Here is a 24,834-nt window from a genome sequence, read left to right as displayed (position 1 = left end):
TCTGATTTCACTATCTGTTCACCTTCTACCACTCTGTGCTGCCTCTGCTTGGTAAATATTCCTCTGATCTTTTCCTGAAGAATTGTTTCTCGATGAGAATTTGATGACAATTTTTTAAATTGTTAAATTTAAATGTTAAATTTTTTAAATGGTTAACATGAAAAACAGATTGCACCTCTATGATTAGGTATAAAAATAAATCTAGTTTGAAAAGTGGTCATGTTAGAAAGCAAATAACACATGAGGTTCGTTTGCAAAGTCAGATGTATAATGCATTTGGAATAGAATATTATTTCATGTAACTGGAAAATTATATATCAGCCGATGGAAAAAACCATCACTCAAGGCCATTGTGCTTTTTTTTTTTTTTTTCAGTGAGAAACAATACTGTTTATACCTTGAGAGTGCCAACTTGACTGTAGTTGTAGCATTGTTAAAACACTAAAAGTTTATGTCCCAATTAGGACTATCTGCCCATTTAATATCCTTTGCTTGTATTAATTCAGGGATGTTTTCTTCTATAAAAATTAATGGCACTGAAATGATGAGGAAGGAAGCTAGGAATTCCCAAACCAAATTTCCCTCTAAGCAGTGTGACTTTCTATGTTTGCCTTTTGGGGAGACCAGAAAGTTATCTCAAAGGCATATTTTGAGCCAGAATTCTGCTGGGGACGTGAGCTCCACACATCCCAGAGGGTTAACTAAATATTTGGGAAGTTTGCGAATTTTACTATTTGTTAAATTACCACAGGTCCAAAGGAAAAAAATATGTCTGTTTAATGGTCAACCTTTAGAATGCTTGTTAATCATTTATATAACTGAATTAAGTGGGCCATTTGCCAGGGGGTACATATTAATATATCTGACAAATAGTACTATTAGGGAATATCATCAGGGTTTAAACTAAATTCCTGTAGCAGATAACAAGACAGGATGGTCAGGCTTCTGAACTACATCAGGATAAAAAGTGCCATACTCAGTGAGGAGCATGGAAGTTGTGGAGTCTTTAGGATCTTGCTTCTCAACTCATTTTGGACTCTTCTTCATGTACATGTGTCTCATCACAGAGAATTCATTGTTCTAACAAGCCCTGATTTCATGCCCTCTCTCTCCTTTATTTAAGCCCAGATGAAGTTCATGTAAATTTATATCACAGTCTTAATGTTTCAACAGCTCCCACTTTCTCTTGATCCAATATTTTATCAAATATCCCCATGCATAAGAAGGAAATGTTAGTTATTCACTTCACAGGGACATGTAAGTAACTAAGAAATGAAAGAATTCACTAAAATTAAATCATGCCAATTTAATTCTCATTGATATTTGTAAACATTATATTTCTTAGATTCAACCAGCCATTATTTCACCCAGCTATCATAATCTACGGCCCCTTTTTGTAGTCTCGATTGTGAGCAGATCATGTTAAATGTTATATATTTAAATGTTAAACAATACAAGGACAACCATTCTCAACATCTTTCATTCAACCAAGATTTATTTAGCAACTGTTTGACCCACACTGAACTCTGGGAGAGGTGACTAGACTAACGTGGGAAAGGGAGAGACGAGCATGGGACAGGAACAAACAGATGGGGCGATGACCCCCAGCTGGTGAGAGGAAGTAAACGGAGGCCATGACTGAGTCTCTAGATGACTAGGTGATATGGAATTTTCCCATAAGTTTCCCCAAAACGGAGGATACAGTCTAGCCTGGAGGCCAAGCCCAAGCAATTTAACTCTCTGGGCAGCATCTCAGGACAAGCAATGGTGTGAGATGAGGAAGAGCAGGGTCAGATGCCCCAGAAGGTGCATAGGAGGCCTGAGACTACAACCAGGCTGAGCCCAAGAACCAGGCTTCTGGCCCCAGAGATGGTGGGGCTGCCCAGGCCCTGGAGAAGAAATCTGGATAGACAGCGAGTACCACTGGGGGAAGAGCATCCTCACATTCACACATCATCCTGAGCTCAGCTCAGCAGTCAGCCAGCAGGATGGATTCACCTGGATTCTGTGGGTGGCAGCACCACACTGCACCCCCACTGAGAGGCAGCTGGGCCTGTCCTGGGAGACCGAAAAGTCCACGGGCGTGAGGAGAGCAGAGGAGGAGCAGGTCAGAAGATAACCCCAGGGAATAATGAATGGCTTTATCATACAACAACGCAAACACTGTATCCCCAGCTCATACACCCGAGGAGGCAGCTGTTAGACTGGAAAGATGTTTTCCCAACAAAAGCATCAGATCCCAAGCAAGGTGAAAAAGAGCTTCTTGTTATTAAAAATGTGTAACAAGAGGCTAGCTACACATGTCAGGGAGAGAGCAAGGAAACTTCCCTATTGGGGAAATGAGGGCAGGCGGCCCCCAGGGTTCCTTTCAAATCAAGTAGCCTCGTTCTGTGCTGTTCAATATGGTAGCCACCAGCCACATGTAGCTATTTCAGTTTACAGTAATTAAAGTTAAAGAAAAGGAAAAATTCAGCCCCTTGGTCCCCGTAGCCACATTTCTAGCGCTCGGTCCTCTTGTGTGGCTGGTGTTTACCATATTGGACAACACAGATGTAAACATGCCCAGCACTGCAGAAAGCTCTGTTCGACTGCATGGTTCTCCTTGTTTCTTGTCTATTTTAATATATTGAGTGCTACTAGATCTGGGCTTTGCCTGGAGAAGGCAACATCCTATTGTGATGCCCCAATGCTCAGAGGTGTCAGAACTTGCCAGAATTTTCCTGTGCGCCACGTGAGAGTGAGGGCTGCCTGGGGGAACACCTGTTCCTCCACCTAGTCATGACATGACATCAAATAACCCACTTTGCTACTCACATCTTCTAGTTCTTCCATGTTCTGATGGATGGGTGCCAGTGAGTTGTCACACCATTCTGGGTTGTGAAAAGAATCACCTGTTTAGAAAACAGGCAGTAATCTCGTGGAATAATAACCAGCATGGACTTTGTAATCTTCTGTTTTCAGGGAAATGGTGTCACAAAAAACATGCTGTCTGGCCACATTTATTTACTCACCAAACTGCAAAAGTTGTATTTTCTCACATGGTTCCCTGAAACCAAGTGTTCTTTGGCCAATGTTGAGGGCTGGAAAGAGATCTATTCAGTCCTGCAAGCCAAAAAAATGCCGTTGTTGGCAAGCCAAAAAAATGCCGTTGTTGGCAAGCCAGTTGGAAAGCTTGCTTTCCAGAAAACGCCTTTATAGAAAAACTTACAGGGCAGGGGTCCGTAATGCAGACTGTCAGAGGAAGAGTGTTTCCAGGCCCAGGGGCATCCCAGGAAGATTAGTTACAGCACCAGGACTGCCCAGAAGTGGAAGTGATGAGCCTGCACATCTAACTGACTTTGGAAGTGATCCTACCTTGAGAAAACCATTTGGTGGGCTGGATAATGGGGCAGGGTTTGAGGAGAACTTAGGTGCAGGAAGGCAGGGCACACCCATCCACCTCATTCAAGTGCTGTTAGTCTGCGACTGTGGACGGGGTGTGAAGGAATGGACTTTAGGGGGTCATGAACTCTTGAACTTAAAACATCAAGGAAGGGGATGTTTGTGTTTACCCTGCTCTGGAGAAAAGTCCTTAGCTTTTAGCATGTCACCCAAAGAGAATAAGGGCCACTAACAAATTTAAGTTACAATATCATTTAAATTAGGTAGATTTTTCCCCATATAATCTGGCAGTCCCACTCCTGGGTGCATATCCAGAGAAAGACATAATTTGAAAAGATGAATCTCTATGTTCACTGCAGCACTATTTACAATAGCCAAGCTATTGTAAATGTCCATTGACAGATGCATAACTAAATGTCCATTGACAGATGCATGGGTAAAGAAGATGTGGTACATATGTACAATGAACTACTACTCAGCCATAAAAAAGAATGAAATAATGCCATTTGCAGCAATATGGATGGACCTAGAGATTATCATACTAAGTGAAGTTAAGCCAGATAGATAAAGATATGATATTGCTTATATGTGAAATCTAAAAGAAAAGGATACAAATGAACTTGTTTACTAAACAGAAACAGACCCACAGACATAGAAAACAAACTTATGGTTACCAAAAGTGGGGAAGGGATAAATTAGGAGTTTAGGATTAAAATATACACATTACAGTACATAAAATAGATATACCAACAAGGACCTACAATAATATACTAAACATCTTGTAATAACATATAATGTAAGAGAATGTTTAAAAAAAAACAATATATATATAATTAAATCACTTTACATCTGAAACTAACACAGCATTGTAAATCAACTATATTTCAACAAAACATTTTAAAACACTAAGTAGCTTTTTCCTTAAAAACTTAAAATTGATGACTTTCCTTCTTCCTTATAACATCTCATTAGAAAAGCCTTTTGGGTTACAACCTTAGAATTCTCTGAGGAATGTGTAGTTTTTAAAGAATTATCATTGTGGGTGCCTATCATCTGCAAGAGATAGATCCTTGTTGGAACTTGGAGAGTCTACTACAAAGTAAAGCGTGTAATAGGATTTATCATGAAGAAGCTTTTCCTGAGTGACCAAGTAACAAAAAGTGAGGATCTGCTGTGTTCAAGGGTTGAAGCTGAGAGGAGATCGGAATTCAAAGATTTGTAAAACAGCTTCTGCTTTCAGGGAGTTTATAGTCTAGTGAAACACTGGGTGGTTAGAGAAATAGAATACAAGGAGAAGTAAGAAGCTGCATAAAGATACCTGAACAAAGAATATGAAGATTTATAGGAAGAACTCCAACTTGAGGCTTAGGAAAGGGTAGACAGAGGAGAAGAAAGCTTTCCCCATTTGAAATGCTATATCACTGAAACTTTGGTACCATTTCTGTGAAAGCATACTGGCAGAGATTCCTCTTAGCTTTTTCCCATTTTTACTAATCGCTCAGAAATTTAGCTCTGTATCTCCCATGCCTAACTTAGTGCCTAACAGACACCATTTAGGTGTGGAAGGATGGATAAGGGAATGGATGGATAGATGACAGGCAGAAGAGAAGGAAGGCACAGAGAGAGGGAGGGTGGGAGAGAAAAAAAAAACAGAGTTCACAACATCAGCAGCCACCTCAGTTCAGAGTCTTATGGGAAAAGAGTTTAGAAACGTGGACATTTCTGTGGGTCCCAAGTCTGGGCACAGCCTGGCTCAGCTGACAGGTGCACTCAAGGCCTTCCAAGGCTAAAAAAAGATACCCACTGGGCTTGGTTCTTATCTGTAGGCTCTGCAGAAGATTCTGCTTCCAGACGAATTTAGGCAGATGGCAAAGTTCAATTCCTTGCAGCTATACAACTGAGGTCCTTGATCTGCAAGCTGAGTCATATCGAATCTTTGATCATGCTTTGAATTTCTGCCACCCATCTCTCTGACTTTCTCTTCTGCCATCAGCCAAGAGAAAAGAAAACTATTTTTTAAATTTTATTTTATTATAATAACATAAACATAACATAAAGCTCTTCTTTTAAGGGCCTCATGAGATAACATTGGGTCCATCTAAATCAGGGGTTTACTTGGTGGCTCGGTGGTAAAGAATCTGCCTGCCAATGCAGGAGACATGGGTTTGATCTCTGGGTCAGGAAGAGCCCCTGGAGAAGGCAATGGCAACCCACTCCAGTATTCTTGCCTGGAAAATCTCACAGACAGAGGAGCTTGGCGGGCTATAGACCACAGGGTCACAAAAAGTCATACATAACTTAGTGAGTAAGCAACAACCACCACCACCAGATTCAGTTCAGTTCAGTCGCTCAGTCGTGTCCAACTCTTTGCGACCCCATGAACCGCAGCATGCCAGGCCTCCCTGTCCATCACCAAATCCTGGAGTCCACCCAAGCCCATGTCCATTGAGTTGGTGATACCATCCAACCATCTCATCCTCTGTCGTCCCCTTCTCCTCCTGCCTTCAATCTTTCCCAGCATCAGGGTCTTTTCCAATGAGTCAGCTCTTCACATCAGGTGGCCAAAATATTGGAGTTTCAGCTTCAGCATCAATCCTTCCAGTGAACACCCAGGACTGATCCCCTTTAGGATGGACTGGGTTGGATCTCCTTGCAGTCCAAGGGACTCTCAAGAGTCTTCTCCAACACTACAGTTCAAAAGCATCAATTCCTCTGCGCTCAGCTTTCTTTATAGTCCAACTCTCATTTCCATACATGACCACTAGAAAAACCATAACCTTGACTAGACGGACCTTTGTTGGCAAAGTAATGTCTCTGCTTTTTAATATGTTGCCTAGGTTAGTCATAACTTTCCTTCCAAGGAATATGCATCTTTTAATTTCATAGCTGCAATCACCGTCTGCAGTGATTTTGGAGCCCAGCCACCACCAGATTAATCCAGCATAATCTAACTATTTTAAGATCACCAACTGGTAACCTTACTGATATCTGCAAAGTCCTTTTTGCCAATGAAACAGTGGATAAAGATCACCATAGCCAAAATTCTGCCTACCATAATAGTTAACAACAGAATCCATACACATAGTAAATTGGTGAGGAGGGCACCTTTATTAACAACCATGCCATTGAAAGTTCATTTGTTCTTCTTCCAGGAAGAACTAATGCAACTTTAGGGCCAGAGAGCTGTGTTCAAACCCTGTGTTTTACTGATTAAGCAACTTTGAGTGAGTTATTTAACCTCTCTCTGCCATGGTCTCCTCCTTTGTAATATGGAATTAATAACAATCCTTATAATATAGGAGTCTAGGGAGGATTAAATGGATGAATCTCATGCAAAAGATGTAGAACCATGCTTGGAAAGGGACATTATATATTACCTCAAATGTTATTATTATTATTATTATTATGCCTGAAAACATGGTGGCACCCAGATGAACCAAAACAAAACAGCAAATTTAAGAAGCATTGCAGAAGTTACTGTTAGAAAACACAATTTAATTTAGTTAGGATTTTGATGAAATGAAATTCTACAGCATATGTACTCATTTCCTATTGCTGCTATAAGAAGTTATCACGAATCTAGTGGTTTAAAGCACAATTGTATTACCGTACACTTTCGGGGATCAGAAGTCTGAAAATGGGTCTCACTGAGCTAAAATCACAATAGCCACAGGACTTCACCCCTTCTGGAGGCTCTAGAATCCACTTGCCAATTTCCCAGCTTTGAGAAGTTCCCTGTTCTCCTTGACTACGGGCTCCTCATGTCATCTTCAAAGCTGGCAGTCACATCTCTGATCTCTGCTTCTGTGGTCACATCTTCTTTCCTGACTTTCCTGCTTCCCTCTTTCACCTACAACATGCTGCGTGCTCAGTCACTTCAGTTGTGCTGACTCTTTGCGACCCCATGGACTGTAGCCCTCCCGGTTCTTCTGTCCATGGGATTCCCCAGGCAAGAATATTGGAGTGGGTTGCCATTTCCTACTTCAGGGGATCTTCCCGACCCAGGGATTGAACTCGCATCTCTTCTGTCTCCTGCCTTGGCAAGCAGGTTCTTTACCACTACAGCCACCTGGGGAGCCCTTATTATTCACTTAATCTTACACTAAAATGCCAATTCTTGTATCACCTGGAGATAATCCAATATCTGTAAATGTAAATACGTACATTTTACACACTTGCAATTAATACGCTTCATATATTTTTTACTTTTGTTGTACATTATATAATTTTTAGTTCAAACACTTGTGAGCACTAACTACATGTCAAGCAGTCTGTTAAAGGCTGGACATACTAAACTGAGGGACTTCCAAGGCAGTCCAGTGGTTAAGAGTTCGCCTTTCAATGCAGGGGTGTGGGTTCAATCCCTGGTCAAGAAGCTAGGATCTCACATGCCTCGTGGCCAACCAACCAACATAAAACAGAAGCAATATTGGAGCAAACTCAATAAAGACTTTAAAAATGATCCACATTAAAAAAAATCTTCAAAGAAATTGAGAAACACAACTCCTGTCCTCAAGTATTTCTCACCATAGTGGAAGGGGGGAGGGATACTGATGGTAAAAGGTTTTTTTTAATGTTTAAAATGTACAGAATTGCCTAGACTTAGAGACTGAATGACTTGGTCGTCAGGGAAGAGAAAAGTAGAAATGAAGACCAATTTATGGTTTGAAAAACTGGGTACATGTCAGTACTTCCAGCTGAGGTAGGTAATATGAGAGAAAATGTAAATTTGAATAAAGAAGATGAGTTAGTTCCAGACATCTTGAATCTAATGTGCCTATAGAATATCCAGTTGAAGGTGTCCCATTGCCAAGCCTTCACTTATCCAAATACTATTTAGGAGCGTATTACAATAATTCAGACAAGAGATGATTATGGTTCAGACTAGGTGAGAAGCAATAAAGATGGAAAGAAGAAAAGGCATGTTTCTAGTGTATCTTAAAGGTGCCAGGTTGGTCAAAAGTCCTCTGGTGAGGAAGACAGAGAAGTGAAAGCAGCTGAATTTGTGAGTCTGGAGTTTTGGAAGTTGTCAAGGCTGGAGAAAGGTTAGCTGGGAGCTGTCACATAGAAGGTAGACGAAAGTTGGAGAGTGAGTGAGATGGCATTGGGGCATAAGTAAGTTAGAAGATAAGGCAGCACAGACCAGTTTCCTGGGCTACACAGACACTGAAGAACAGACAGGTAGTGAAGGAAAACAATGCTAGAATGAAGGACAGCAAGACAGAAAGGAAATCAAAACAGCATAGAAGTAAAGGAAGAACAGATCTCAAAAAATAGGAAAAGTTGAATGAGGCCAACTACCAAAGAAGGGTTGAGTTGGACCCCTCGATAGACATGGAATGAAAAGTCTATCAATGAATATGGCAGTTAGGAAGTAACTATTAAATTTACCAGTAGTTTCATAACTATCATAATGTATCCTTTTGTATACATTGTTTGTATCTATATGCTTATCATTTTAATAAGTGCTTATTATTTTTCATGTCTATCCTTTTAATAAAAAGACTGTGGATATTAAAGTATGTTAACACACCTCAGTTATTTTCATTTGAATTTTTTTACATTTTTCACCATTATGAATAATGTCATAAAAGTCTTTTTCAAGAAAATGTGCAAATTTTTTTCTGGTTTTTATTCCCAAACATTATGCACTCTTCTTCAATTAAAAAAAAAAAAAGACATTCAAGTAAATCTTAGTATCTTCAAATAATTTAAATATTCTGATTTTAAATAATTATTCTGTAGAGACTTGTTTGCCATTTAGATCACAAACATTTGGACTATTGTCTAACGTGGGATGCACACTTCCAAACCCAGCGTTTGCTTAGTATATTACATCCTAAAACCCTCTATTAATGCAGCATCGTAGTGACTAATAACCTGTACAGGAATCTGTTTCCTTTCTCTACATTACAAACTATTTAACATCCATTAGTAATAGATTTCTTCACTTGCAAATGACTAAAGTAATTTCCCATCTATTAGCTATTTTTGTTGACCTCACTTCACTAGAGATCCTCAATCTAAGTTTTATTTTAGCAATCACAATTCTCTCATCTAATTAACAAAAAAATTGGGCCACTGCCTCAGTGGCCTGCATTCAACCCTATTTTGACTGGTGCTTTTCTAATAATATCTCATGCTCCTTTCCAGCCCTGTACTTAGAATAGTAGTTTCTGTTCCAATGCCCCCATTCTGCTTTGTTTTTTACCCCACATTTCTTTTTTCTTTTCCTTTATTTACTTAGTAAGCTACCCAAATCTTTCACTGTTACAAATGCCTCAAGAAACATCCAATTATTTATTCAGTAGAAATTCCTGGGCTTGCTGGGCCAATGGGGATGCCAAATGGTAAGATTTTTGCACATTACCAAATGACCCCTAGAAAGGATTCCTGAACTTTCACTCTAGAAGCAGTTTCCATTCTTGACACCCTTTATAGAAGATTCTTCTCTATTGTGAATCCAAGCCCACCTCTCTTTAATTTAGATATAGAGCTGTGTGAAATAAATCAAATTTTTCTTCTATAAGGCAGTCTCTCAAATGTTTGATGAAAACTATTGTTTATCCCTGAGTAGTCTTTGTTCTGTCTCCAAAAGACCTAGTTCCTTCAGCAATTCTCTGAGAACAGGACATCAAGCCGTTCTAGCTGACAACAGACAAATTGTATTTTGTTCCAAGAAAAGCAGTATCTCTCTTAACTTTCAGTATTTCTGTGTGAGCAGTATTTCTGTTGAATTTGGACTTCATAGCATCCACTGAAAATCTTTGGATAGGAACACCCTCTTTCTGTCAAGGTACCAGTTTGTCTGGCAACTATGCTAACCTGTCTCACATTCAGATAAAATTTTTGAGCCATTCATTCATAGGAAATCATTCTGACATGTTTCACTTACTTTGTATTGTGCACTTAGATGGTTTAACATAATGTGGAATATTATGTTTATTTTTATTAAATGTCATCTTACAAATACAAGTATGTCTTTCTAGCCAAGGGTCACTCTTTACTATTGTGCACTAGGGAACATCACTTATATGAGTAGTTATCTATTTATTACCATAATTTTACAGCAAATGACAATAGAATCTTGAGGAAGGAACAGCTTCTTTCTAATTCACCCACCTAAGAGTACCGTTTGGACTACCAAAAAGAATGCTTCTGCTGTCAAAACTGGAGAAATATTAAATCTGAAATCCAATATTTTAAATATTTGCCAAGATGTATTATGTATTCAACAGTACATAAACTGGGGACTTCCAGATGTACAAGCTGGATTTAGAAAAGGCAGGGGAACCAGAGATTCAATCACCAACATGGGTTGAATCATGGAAAAAGCAAAGGAATTCCAAAAACACATCTACTTCTGTTTCCTTGACTATGCTAAAGCCTTTGTGTAGATCACAAAAAACTGTGGAAAATTCTTATAGAGATGGGAATACCAGACCACCTTACCTGTCTACTGAGAAACCTGTATGCAGGACAAAAAGCAACAGTTAGAACCGGACATGATTCAAAATCACAAAAGGAGTACATTAAGGCTGTATATTGTCACCCTGCTTATTTAATTTATATGCATAGTACATCATGTGAAATGTTGGACTGGATGACTCACAAGCTGGTATCAAGATTGCTAGGAGAAATATCAACAACCTCAGATATGCAGATGATACCACTCGAAAGGCAGAAAGCAAAAAGGAACTATCTAAGAGCCTCTTGATGAAGGTGAAAGAGGAGAGTAAAAAAGCTGGCTTAAAACTCAACATTCAGAAAACAGAGATCATGGCATCCAGTTCCATCATTTCACAGCAAATAGAAGAGGGTAAAATTGGAAGCAGTGACAGATTTTATTTTCTTGGGCTCCAAAATCACAGCAAACAGTGACTGCAGTCATGAAATTAAAAGATGCTTGCTCCTTGAAAGGAAAGCTATGACCAACCTAGACAGCATATTAAAAAGCAGAGACATCACTCTTCTGACAGAGGTCCATATAGTCAAAGCTATGGTTTTTCCAGTAGTCATGTATGGATGTGAGAGTTGGACCATACAGAAGGCTGAGCACCAAAGAATTGATGCTTTCAAACTGTGCTGCTGGAGAAGAGTCCCTTGGGCTGCAAGGAGATCAAACCAGTCAATCCTAAAGGAAATCAACCCTGAATACTCATTGGAAGGACTGATACTAAAGCTGAAGCTCCAATACTTTGGCCACCTGATTCAAAGAGCCAACTCTTTGGAAAAGACTCTAATGCTGGGAAAGATTGAGGGCGGGAGAAGGGGGCAATAAAGGATGGGAAGGTTGGATGGCATCACTGACTCAATGGACATGAGTTTGAGCGTACTCTGAGAAATAGTAAAGGACAAGGAAGCCTGGCATGCCGCAGTTCATGGGATCACAAAGAGTTGGACACGACTGAGCAACTGAACAACAAGAAAAGGATGCATTATATTGTAAATCTCATAATAGTACCTATTACATCATAATTGAAGTTGATGATGAAAAAAATGTTCAGAATAGGGTCAAAAAGAAAGACTTAACACATACTTGTTGCTGCTGTTTAACTCTTTTGCTACGCTATGGTCTGTAGCCCTCCAGGCTCCTCTGTCCGTAGGACCCCCCAGGTAAGAATACTGGAATGGGTTGCCATTTCCTTCTCCAGGGGATCTTCCTGACCCACTTACAACTCTTGCATTGGCAGGCAGGTTGTTTACCACTGAGTTACCTGGAAAGCCCCTTATGCATACTACTGGAGAGCTATAGTTTTTCATGAATTTTTTTATATATATTTTATATATATATATATATTTTTTTTATGGCTTCTAGGGGAAGCCATTCAACCAGTTGTCAAGGTCCTATTTAGTCCACTTTTGAAATTTTGTTCAAAAGTGTATCACTTTATTACAGGTATTATTGGGGAGGTTCATAAAATTAATATACATTTATTGGGGAATTTTTGTAAAATACATAAGAAAATAAAGAAGATGATTGAACTCACCCAGAGATAATTACTGAAAGATTTTTGTGTTGTTGCTGTTCTTTGAAAATACTGATATCAATAAACCTCTGAATAAACTCACCAAAAAGAAAAAGAAGATATAAACACTGTTAGGAATTAAGAAAGGAACAGGGATAAATTTACAGGAGCTATTAAATCTAGCATAGGAGTAGAACGGAAATAAATTTTATTTCAATATATTGAAAACTTAAGTGGATAATTTCTTAGAAAAATAAACTCATCAAAAACTCAGTGAAAATGAGCACCTTGAATATATCCATAACAATGTAAGAAATTGACACATTAGTTTAACATTTATTCCAGGGGGAAAAAAGTTGGGGGGCTTCCCTGGTGGCTCAGATGGTAAAGAATCTTCCTGCAACGCAGGAGACTTAGGTTCGATCCCTGGGTTAGGAAGATACCCTGGAGAAGGGCATAGCAACCCACTCCAGTATTCTTGCGTGGAGAATCCCATGGACCGAGGGGCCTGACGGGCTCTGGTTCATGGGGTCGCAAAGAGTCAGACATGACTGAGTGACTAAGCACAGAACAGCACAGAAAAAAAAGGACCAGACCCAAACAGTTTCATGAAGCCTGCGAGAAAAAGGTAATCCTTGTCATACAAAAGTTCTAGAAATCTGAGCAAAAGAAAAGCTGTCCAATTCATTTAAGGATTTTATAGGACTTCCCTAGTGGCTCAGCGGTAAAGAATCCACCTGCCAATGCAAGAGACATGGGTTCAATCCCTACATTGGGAAGATCCCCTGGAGAAGGAAATGGCAACCCACTCCAGTATTCTTGCCTGGGAAATCCCATGGACAGAGGATCCTGGCAGGCTACAGTCCACGGGGTCACAAAGAGTTGAATGTGACTGAGTGACTAAACAACAATAGTCTAAACAAACGAGGACAATTTGAGAAAGGAAAATTGTAATGCAATTTCTCATGAACCTCATGCAAAAATTCTTAATAAATATTACTATTTCAATAAAATTAAATAATTATAAATAATGTGAAATAACATGATCTGATGGGATTTATTTGCTGATGAAAGGAAGTATTAGCATTAGATAAATACTCATGTAACTCACAGCACTAGGAGATTAAAGGAGAAAGCACAAAATACGATCTCAATATATACATAATTTTGTAATATTCGACAGCCATTAATGATTTAGTAAAAAAAGGATAAAAAACTAGAAGTAGAAAAATCTTCTTAAAGTATACATATTAATATATATAGGTACAGAAACTTCATGTAATATTGCATCATAAAAATATTCCATTTATATCCATGAAAATGATATACCTCTTCTAAAATGTCCTGAGCTAGGTTTTGACCACTGGTTATTTCTTAATGATTATTGAGGTATAACTGGCATATAACATTATATGTTCTAGACATGCTACATAATAATTCAGTGTTTCTATATATTGCAAAATGATCACCACAGTAAATCTAGTTAACATCTGTTAACATACACAGTTAAAACTTTTTATCTTGTGATAACTTTTAAGATATTCTCTCTTAGCAACTTTGAAATATGCAATACGGTATTATTACTATTATCACCATGCCATACATTATTTTATAGCTGGACATTTGTACCTTTTGACCCCATTCACCCATTTTACCTAACCACCACCCCCTGTCTCTGGCAACCATCAATCTGTTCTCTATATCTATGAGCTCAGTTATTTTTTCAATTCCTCATACCAGTGAGATCATACAGTATTTCTCTTCCTCTCTTACTTATTTCACTTAACACAGGTCTTCAAGGGCTTCCTAGGTGGCACTAGTGATAAGGAATCCTTCTGCCAATGCAGGAGATGCAGGAAATGTGGGTTCGAACCCTGAGTCAGGAAGATCTCCTGGAGGAGGAAATGGCAACTCACTCCAATATTCTTGCTGGGAAAATCTCATGGACAGAAGAGCCTAGTGGGCTGCAGTCCATGGGGTGGCAAAGAGTCGGACACAGCTTAGCAACTAAATCACCACCAAGGCCCTCAGGGTCCACCCATGTTATCACAAATGGCAATATTTCATTATTTCTTAAATATACATTCAGTTCAATTCAGTTCAGTCACTCAGTCGTGTCTGACTCTTTGCGACCCTATGAATCGCAGCACACCCAGCACACCAGCACATCCCTGTCCATCACCAACTCCCAGAGTCCACCCAAACCCATGTCCATCGAGTCGGTGATGCCATCCAACCATCTCATCCTCTGTCGTCCCCTTCTCCTCCTGCCTTCAATCTTTCCCAGCATCTTTTCCAATGAGTCAGCTCTTCTCGTCAGGTGGCAAAAATATTGGAGTTTTAGCTTCAACATCAGTCATTCCAGTGCACACCCAGGACTGATCCCCTTTAGGATGGACTGGTTGGATCTCCTTGCAGTCCAAGGGACTCTCAAGAGTCTTCTCCAACACCACAGTTCAAAAGCATCAATTCTTCGGTGCTCAGCCTTCTTTATAATCCAACTCTCATATCATACATGACCACTGGAGAAACCATAGCCTTGACTAGATGGACTTTTGTTGGCAAACTGTCTCTGCTTTTTAATATGCTGTCTGGGTTGGTCATAACTTTCCTTCCAAGGAGTAAGCATCTTTTAATTTCATGGCTGAAATCTCCATCTGCACTGATTTTGGAGCCCAGAAAAATAAAGTCAGGCACTGTGTCCACTGTTTCCCCATCCATTTGCCGTGAAGTGATGGGACTGGATGCCATTATCTTAGTTTTCTGAATGTTGAGCTTTAAGCCAACTTTTTCACTCTCCTCTTTCACTTTCATCAACAGGCTCTTTAGTTCCTCTTCACTTTCTGCCATAAGGGTGGTGTCATCTGCATATCTGAGGTTATTGATATTTCTCCCAGCAATCTTGATTCCAGCTTGTGCTTCCTCCAGCCCAGCATTTCTCATGATGTACTCTGCATATAAGTTAAATAAGCAGGGTGACAATATACAGCCTTGATGTACTCCTTTTCCTATTTGGAACCAGTCTGTTGTTCCATGTCCAGTTCTAACTGTTGCTTCCTGACCTGCATACAGGTTTCTCAAGAGGTGGGTCAGGTGGTCTGGTATTCCCATCTCTTTCAGAATTTTCCACAGTTTATTGTGATCCACACTGTCAAAGGCTTTGGCATAGTCAATAAAGCAGAAATAGATGTTTTCTGGAACTCTCTTGCTTTTTCGATGATCCAGCAGATGTTGGCAATTTGATCTCTAATTCCTCTGCCTTTTCTAAAATGGGTTGGCCAGAAAGTTCATTTGGGTATTTTTGTACCATGTTATGAACATCCTGTGATATAAATATATATATAACATCTTCTTTATCCATCCATCCATTGATGAACATTTAGGTTGCATCCATGTCTTGACTGTTGGGAATACAGCTGCAATAAACATGGAGCTGTTGGTCACTGGTTCTTTGATAATATTTTTCTGAAAATACCCAAATCCTGGGATGTCGAAAGCTCTTTTTCTTGAGTCTTCACATTGGAAGGAGAACTTAACTAGATAGAAAATCACTGATTCCTGCTTTCTTGGCTTGATCTCTTCCCAATGCTGCAGGTAAGCCTGGCATCAACCTCCTTTTCTCTCCCTAACCTCATTTTATCTTTTTGCCCAGCTGCCAAAGGGATTCTTTCCAAAACTTTTTCTGAGGTATTTCTTGCCATTGACCATTCTAAATGACTTCTCACTGATAAAATGTTTACCTTTTATTCAATAGGCTGAAAACTTTTATTTCAGAAAAGCTCTCTTGCATTATATTTTAAGATAATTATTCTATTTCATTGCTTTGACTTTTTTTCAGAATCACAGTTATGTATGTGTGTGTGTGGGTACTCAGTCGCTCAATCCTATCTGACTCTTTGTGACCCCATGGACTGTAGCCCGTCAGGCTCTTCTCTCTGTGGGATTCTCCAGGCAAGAATACTGGAGTGGGTTGCCACTTCCTTCTCCAGGGGATCTTCCTGACCCAGGGACTAAACCCACGTCTCTTGTGTCTCCTGCTTTGGAAGGTGAATTCTTAACCACTAATGCCACCGGGGAAGCCCGGCTATATTGCACTGGCTATATTGCCTTGTTTCTCTAATCTGTCTTTATCTTTTTATCCCTGTACCATTTCTTTGCTCTTTTTATTTAGTTTTTTATGTCCCTTTATTTACCTTCCTTTCCTTCAATTAGGCAGTTCAGTACCTATCTCACATCCTCTAAGTGTCTACCAGCAACCTTCATTTTCTCACTTTTTTGCCCAAGTTTATAATTCTGCTCTGTGGTCTTCCTTTACAGCTGCTGTAACTGCTTCATGAGTTACTGTCTTGATTTTGGGTTATGCTTTTAATCTTCCTTGTGGCAACATATTTTCCCAGTGCATTTTTATTATTTACAAGAAATTTGTGGCTGCTGTTTTCCATATCCCCTATAGGACCTACACGCATATTCCTTTCATGTTACTCTTATTTCAGTGAGTTTAAGAGACTCAGAAGAAGTCAGGCACTCATTTTCCAAGCATTCATGAATCAAGGGCTTCCTTTGCTGTTGCTACAGTTATAAATTGCTTCTTTTTAAAAAAGTGTGTTTGAGTGTGGTAAAAGTCACATAATATAAAACATACTATTTTAACCGTATTCAATGCACAGTTCAGTGGCACCAGGTACCCTCACATTGTTGTGCAACTCTCACCATCATCCATCTCCTGAATGTTTCACCTTCGTAAACTGAAACTCTGTCCCCGCTGAACACTAATGCCCCATTCTCCCTCCCCCCACACTGGGCCCTGGCATCCATCATTGTGCTTCCTGGCTCTATGAATTTGACTATTCTGTGAAAATGTTAGTTGCTCAGTCGTGTCCAACTCTGCAACCCCATGAACTGTAGCCCACCAGACTCCTCTGTCCATGGGATTCTCCAGGCAAAAATACCGGAGTGGGTTGCCATTTCCTTCTCCAGGGGATCTTCCCAACTCAGGGATCAAACCCCGGCCCTTGCATTGCAGGCAGATTCTTAACCATCTGAGCCACCAGGAAGTCCTTTCATACAAGTGGAATCAAACAGTATTTGTCTGCACCTAATGTCTATTGGGATGCATTTTTAAAGTTAACTTAATGTTTATGTCCAACAAATGGACTGTACCTTCTTTTTTTCCCCTGTGCTATCCAGTAGGTTCTCATCAGTTATCTTTTTTAATACTTAGTAGTGTATATATGTCAATCCCACTCTCCCAATTTATCTCACCCTTCCCTTTCTCGCCTTGGTGTCCATACATTTGTTTTCTTTGTCTGTGTCTATATAATATGATGCATCTGTGGACTCACACATCCTGTGACTCTCAGACAAACCTCAGTTTGTTTCTCCCTCAGTCACTTCATGGATGACTTCACAGGTTGCCAATCACATGGGGACAGAAATGATAGTCATTTTTAGAAAGAATTTTTCTGGCCTTTAGTGAGATTTGCCCATTCACCCTCCACCACCCATATTAGTTGCAGCCTTTCCACAGTGCATTACTCTTAAACCGAAGTCCTCACTTCAGGGGAGTGTGTATATGACAGAGCTTTCTGAGCTCTACTACGGCTGGGGCCCCTTCACACCTCGCATTTACCGGCCACGTGACTATCCCTTCCCTCCTTGGCTCTCTGCCTGATGCGACTTTGGGAGTTTGTGGATGTTCTGCTGGTTTTGCTGAAAATGTGATTTGTGGGTATTTCCCTTTATTTCATTGTGTTATTGTTTTTGTTGTTTGGAATGGACTCCAGGACTAGAAGTGAGAAAATTCAGTGGAAACCAGTCCTCTTAACATTTAAAAATATTTCCCTCCTTTTTTTTTTTTTTTCTTTTCCACTTTTGTAGCTGATCATTTTCTGGGGGTTTTCTTGTTGCTGTTTGTTATTTATTTTTTTTACTTGGAGGATAATTGCTTTACAATATCGTGTTAGTTTCTGCTGCAGAGCAAAATGAATCCATTATATGTATACATGGATCACCTCCCTCTTGAGCCTCTCTCCTGCCAGCCCCCCACCCCACCCCTCTAAATCATCACAGAGCACCAAGCTGAGCTCCCGGTGCTATAAAGCAGCTTCCCACTAGTTATGTGTTTTATACATGATAGTGTGTGTGTGTCATTGCTCCTATCCCAATTCCTCTTGTTTGTTTGTTTTTTAATACAGATAACTTTGCATAAGGAAGTTCAGGGTGTGTGTTTACCTTTCAACCAAGTTAATCTTCAAAAATAAAACGGAGTCAGCTTAGCCTACTGCTCCTTCATAAACCCAGGCTGCTTCTTTTCCTGCTCAAAGATCTTCCTCTAACAGCCTGTTCTAGATGCTGTTGCTTTGTCAACTCAAGCCCATCAAGCTATTGTCTTTTGGAAGATTCAGAAGACTTGTCCATCTTCATCTTTCTCTGGCAATTCCCCATAGTGAGTTTAAAACTAAGAGACAACCTAAGCAGATGTCTTTAAAGATGCCAAGAGTGTAGTAGCCCAAGCAACTTCCGAACAAACCCTCTGCTCATAAAAGCCTATTCCAAGCGATCACTTTGCTCAGTACCTACAAAGGAGGCTATAATACTGTGATAGCAGATTTACTTAAGAAATATGGAGACACATACCCTAGGAAGCAGTGGGATTGGACCTGAAGGAAGACTTAGCCAATTAGACAATGAACCAGGGGGATCAGGCAAAGACAGGAAGAAACAAAAGGGTTAAAAATAAATCTAGTCTGGTTAGGTCACCCAAATTGTACCAAATGAGTCTGGGAAGTCATGTAGGACTCTTTTAGTGGGGTCCTAGAGGTTGTGTTTAAAATTTGAATCTTTACATCCTTGCTTGTGTCTGTAGGAGGGCAGGTGTAGGCAAAGATGGTATCCACTTTGCCTTCTGAAAACATCTCTTTAGAGGAAATGAAAAGATAAATAAAGTTATCTTCATTTATCTTTTCAATGAGAAGAAAAGATAAAGAGAACCAGTTAAAAACTAAGTATAACATTTCAGGTGAAAGAAAATAGTGACTGGGACTAGGATGGTGACAGCGATATTGAGGGAGGTGGATAGTTTCCCCATCTGACTTACGTCACTTAGTATAATAATCTCTAGGTCCATCCATGTTGCTTTTAATGGTGTTATTTCATTCTTTTTAATGGCTAAGTAATAATCCCTTGTATGGGTTGGCCAAAAAGTTCCTTCAGGTCTGTCTATAACATCTTACAGATGATTTAAATGAACTTTTTGGCCAACCCAATATATATATATATATATATGTATACACCACATCTTCTTTATCCATTCCTCTGTCATCAGACATTTAGGTTGCTTCTGTGTCTTGGCTATTGTAAATACTGCTGCAATGAACACTGCAATGCATGTATCTTCTTGAATTATAGTTTCCTCTGGATATATGCTCAGGAGTGGGATTGTGGGATCATATGGCAACTATATTTTTAGTTTTGAAAATATAAATGTATGAGTCATCTGCATACAAGAGGTTTTCCTGGAATTCAGATTTCTCTTCATCGTGCTTCTTCTTCTAACCTTTCCAATTTGAAGATCCTTTTCTCTGATAGAGAAAATGGTAAAGTTTGAGAGTTTGATGTTCAGCCCTCCTCCTCCTCCTCCTCCTCCTCCCCTCTGCTCCTCTCCCCTTCCTCCTCCTTCATCATCATCTGCTCACATTACACCATCTGGACCAAGTCTTGGGATTGTCCTTATTCTTCTATTTGTTCCAATTCATATGCTTTTTTTTTTTTCACATGCTTTTTAAAAGGGCTTTTTTTTTTTTTTAACTGTCCCTGGCTTTTTTATTCTATTATTTAATTCAAACTTCATTTCATTCTGGGCTTCAGCACTCGATACAATTCTTGTGGAGGCTCATCACTTATCTATATTCTCCCTTGATTGCGAACCCATCTCTCATTCTAGAAACAAGGTCCTTTCATCTGAGCATTTCAAAACCCTCCTTGTTCAATTCTTTTGGTCTCTTTTAAAGGCCTTCTTCTTTTGTTCTCATCTTGATCTTGTGCTATTATATCATCAGAATTAAGGTTTGCTGATCCTAGTTTCCTTCTTAAATCATCTGCCCTTTCTCATTATCTAATCAAAACAAGTCCCTTCCTTCCTCTTTCTCCCCATCTTCCTTCTCTATCCTTCTCCTCTTCTTCCTCTTGCTCTCACTGAGATTTGGGATTTTTTTTTCTTATTGAAAATTAGCTTTGATGAAACACCAGCACACAAGGTTCTTTAGATAGGTCTACATCCCATGAGTCCTCATGGATTTTCCAAGTTTGAGGTTATCTTTACATTTTCCCCATCTTTGTTATATATGATAAATTCCATACAATAGAATGTTGTCTATTATATATAACAGAATTTATTATGTATAACAAATTCTTGTAATTGTCATAATTAATAATTGTATTAATTTATTTTGTTGTTGTTTAGACACTAAGTTGTGTCCAACTCTTTGTGACCCCATGGATTGCAGCATGCCAGGCTCCCCTGTCCTTCACTATCTCCTGGAGTTTGCCCAAATTCATGCCCATTGAGTTGGTGATGCTATCTAACCATCTCATCTTCTGCCACCCTCATTTCCTCCTGCCTTCAATCTTTCCCAGCATCAAGGTCTTTTTCAAGAGTCGGCTCCTCACATCAGGTGACCAAAGTATTGGAGATTCAGCTTTTGCATCAGGGGGAGACTTGTTTTTGATTAGATAATGAGAAAGAGTGATGAATGAATAGTCATCCAATGAATATTCAGAGTTGATTTCCTTTAGGATTGACTGGCTTGATCTCCTTGCTGTCCTGTCCAGTTCAGTTCAGTTGCTCAGTCCTATCCAGTTCTTTGTGACCCCACAGACTGCAGCATGCCAGGCTTTCCTGTACTTCAGCTCCTGGAGCTTGCTCAAACTCATGTCCATCGCGTCAGTGATGCCATGCCACCATCTCATCATCTGTCATCCCCTTCTCCTCCTGCCTTCTATCTTTCCTAGCATCAGGGTCTTTTCAAATGAGTCAGTTCTTTGCAACAGGTGGCCAAAGAACTGGAACTTCAGCTTCAGCATCAGTTATTCCAATGAATATTCAGGACTGATTTCCTTTAGGATGGACTGGTTTGATCTCCTTTTAGTCCAAGGGACTCTCAAGAGTCTTCTCCAACACCACAGTTCAAAAGCATCAATTCTTCGGTGCTCAGCTTTCTTTACGGTCCAACTCTTACATCCATCCATGACTGCTGGAAAAACCATAGCTTTGACTAGACAGACCTTTGTTGGCAAAGTAATGTCTCTGCTTTTTAATATGCTGTCTAGGTTGGTCATAGCTTTTCTTCCAAGGAGCAAGCATCTTTTAATTTCATGGCTGCAGTCACCATCTGCAGTGATTTTGGAGCCCAAAAAAATAAAGTCTGTCACTGTTTCCATTGTTTCCCCATTGATTTGCCATGAAGTGATGGGACCAGATGCCATGATCTTTGTTTTTTGAATGTTGAGTTTTAAGCCAGTTTTTTCACTCTCCTCTTTCACTTTCATCAAGAGGCTCTTTAGTTCCTTTTTGTTTTCTGCCATAAGGGTGGTGTCATCTGCATGTCTGAAGTTATTGGTATTTCCCCGGCACTTTCTTCCAAGGGACTCTCAGGAGTCTTCTCCAGCACCACAATTTGAAAGCATCAATTCTTTGGCACTCAGCATATATGTTGAGATAGCATTTGCAAACCTAAATAGTTTGAGATAGTATTTGCAAAAATAAAATACACCTATTTAAAATATACAACTGAGTGGCTCTAGTATATTCACAGAGTTGTGTAAACATCACCACCACCTAATAGAAGAACATTTTCAGCACCCCAGTAAGAGACCCGGTGCCTATTTGTATCCCCTTGCTAGTATACTGCCCCCAAGCCCAGGGCAACCACTGAGCTACTTTCTGTCTATAAATTCTGCCTCTTCTGGAAGTTTCTTATAAATGGGATCATATACTATGTGATCTTCTGTGACCAGCTTCTTTGAATCAGCAAACTGTTTTCAGGATTCATCCATGTTATAGCATGTGCCAATACTTTGTTTTTAATACTAAAATAACATTCCACTGTATGGCTCTATCACATTTTTATATCCATTCATCAACTGATGGATTAAAACTGTTTCCGTTTTGAGGCTCTTGTCAGCAATGATGCTGTGAACATCTGTGTACAGCTTTCTGTGTGAACACGTGTTTTCATTTCTCTCAAGTATACACCTAAGAGCAGAATTGCTGAGTCATTCAGTAACTCTGTGTTTAACATTTTGCAAATCTGTCATTATTGCTTTTTCTTTACCATCTCTCATTAGAAGCAGCCATGCTCTCATTTATTCAGGAGAGGAGAATGGAGGCTTGATTTTGTGTGGTGACGAAGTCAAGAAAGGTCTAAAAAGTCTTTAAGGCTGACATTGCTTTGCTCAGTAACGCTCTCCTTATCTATTGATTACCCAGGACTTGTCTCACTGTTGTGGTTGCACGTTTTACTTGGTAAAGCTGGATTTTAATAGATGAGACTGCTCAAGTTCTGTGAAGCAAAACACTTGAAAGGGGAAGCTGCAACAGCTCCTCTGCCCAGCTGGAAATGGAACACTTACACTAAATAAGGTTCTTCTGGGATGTTTTCTACAGAAGTCATTTTTTAGAAAATAAAAAGTATTTGCCCAGTGCTTTCTAAAAGATGTTTAATTCATTTGAAGAAAATTAATGAATTGTTAAGGAATAGGACTTTTCCCTAAAAGAGAATTTTATGTCCTAAGGACAGATGTCTATTGATGGTTTACTCCTGGACCCCTAATATCTCTGTCATTGCATCCAAGACAATGTTGTGTGTATCTGTACACCTAACATCAAAATTGTGAAATGCATCTATATTTCCATCATGGGTCAGACAAGCAAGTTTTGTTTTGTTTTGTTTTTTTAAAGAAAATTGCAGAGATCAGTCCCCCACATAGATTTCTCCTTGACAAAAAATATATATAATCCACTGACGTACTGCAAAGTGAATCAATAGCCCCAGATTCCACCAAGCTAAAGATGGACAGCAAGGTAATTTTGTTGGGACAGTGAACAGGCAGGTCATGATAATTGCAACTGCTCTGCCAAAGTGCATGGGCTTAAAAAAACATCTCCGCTAAGAAGTCACTTCAGTGTTCTTCTCTGGTGATAAGATCTGATTTCATTAAGTATCTTCATATGAATGAAAATGCAAAGTTTTGAGTCTGGAGTTGTGAGCCATCCACTCCCCACCTCCCAAGTTCTGTGTTTACTGCCTTACTCACCCACTTTGCATCGGCAAATCACAGGGAGAAGCTAAATGTTCTCTGCTGCTTTAGACCTAATCAAAGCTGAGATGAATAATGAACTTGCTTTTCCATAAAGACATTCTGTTTGGCATTTCAGCTAATAAGGTAAGCTAAGGGCAATTCTGGGCTATGGAAAACAAGATAAATAGTCTCTGTGTTTGCCTCCTGTGCTAAAATCCATAATTTTTCTTTTAACGTGCTGGAGTTACTTTCATGTTTCACAATGTCTGTGAATTTGGGATGAGCAGTTTAATACAGAGTACCCCCCAGCGTACCTTTTCCTTTGATTTGGTTGCTTATGGTACTGGAGGGGCTGAGGGAGAAATCTAGCTTTTTAGTAAGAACAGCATCTGTGTAATAATAGTGTTATCATCTGTAGTGCAAAGTGAATTTAGCTAAAGAGCCATGTAGGTAGATACAGCAAAGACAGATAAAATGATTGCAGCCCTGGTGACTGAATGTATTTAGCGTGATGTGTTGTAAATTAACGTTGAATATGCTCTAAGGAAAGCAGAATACATACATCATGTTGGTTTATGAGTCATTTCATTTCTAAGTACATGTTATCCTAGAGAAGGTAGTAATTTTCAATTGCTAAAATTATTCCACAGCTCCGGTTTAGGTGAGTTTTATTTGGTGAGATTGTGTTTTTAAAACAGCAGCCTGCCGGTAATGTGCATTTTCCTTATTACTTTCTTGACTTACCGGAACTGCAAGGATTTCTGTTCGTGTGGAAAATGTACTTGTTTGTCCCATGAAGTTCAGGGGATAAAAAACCATCAGATCCCTGTGAGATTTTCATGGCTACCTTAGCTACTCTATCTTAAAAACTGAAAGTGATAAAACAATTACTAGGTTGGGTTTTCTTTTTTGTGATCTAGCTTCTCAGGGTTTAACACAAGGATTTTTATTTTAGGCAGATCGGAGCACAAATCCCTGAGACTAGCAAAAGCTTAGCAAGATGGGGAAGAAATTACCATCTTTTCTTTTCTCTTAAGAACGACAAAAATGAAAAACGTGATTTCTGTTTTCTGGGCTCACTGCTGTGTCACCTGAAAACCAGAGCCTCTATTCTCTCAAAGTAGGTGACCTCAAAAGATATTTCAGAAGATCTATTCAAAACAGCCAAGTATGTGGGAAATTTTGG

General features: G+C 39.5%; 1 protein-coding gene across 13 annotated transcripts in view; it reads left to right on the top strand.

Moving 5' to 3' along the window:
- DLGAP1 (DLG associated protein 1) overlaps nt 1–24,834 on the top strand; it is a 750,273-nt gene that overhangs the window by 477,373 nt on the left and 248,066 nt on the right. The window contains exon 1 of one of the 13 annotated variants that reach the window (XM_043888819.1): nt 23,533–23,792. The exons of 11 other annotated variants lie outside the window; for them this stretch is intronic. In XM_043888819.1, the coding sequence (XP_043744754.1) occupies nt 23,742–23,792 (51 nt within the window). In that variant the 5' untranslated portion in view covers nt 23,533–23,741. Of the gene's footprint in view, nt 1–23,532; nt 23,793–24,834 lie in introns of those variants that run through there. One more of the 13 variants, XM_043888822.1, reaches the window with a different exon arrangement.

This window comes from Cervus elaphus, chromosome 27, assembly GCF_910594005.1.
Source record: "Cervus elaphus chromosome 27, mCerEla1.1, whole genome shotgun sequence".
NCBI lineage: Eukaryota > Metazoa > Chordata > Mammalia > Artiodactyla > Cervidae > Cervus > Cervus elaphus.
The sequence above is the reverse complement of the archived record's forward strand: the minus strand, read 5'-3'. Positions and strand labels throughout refer to the sequence as shown.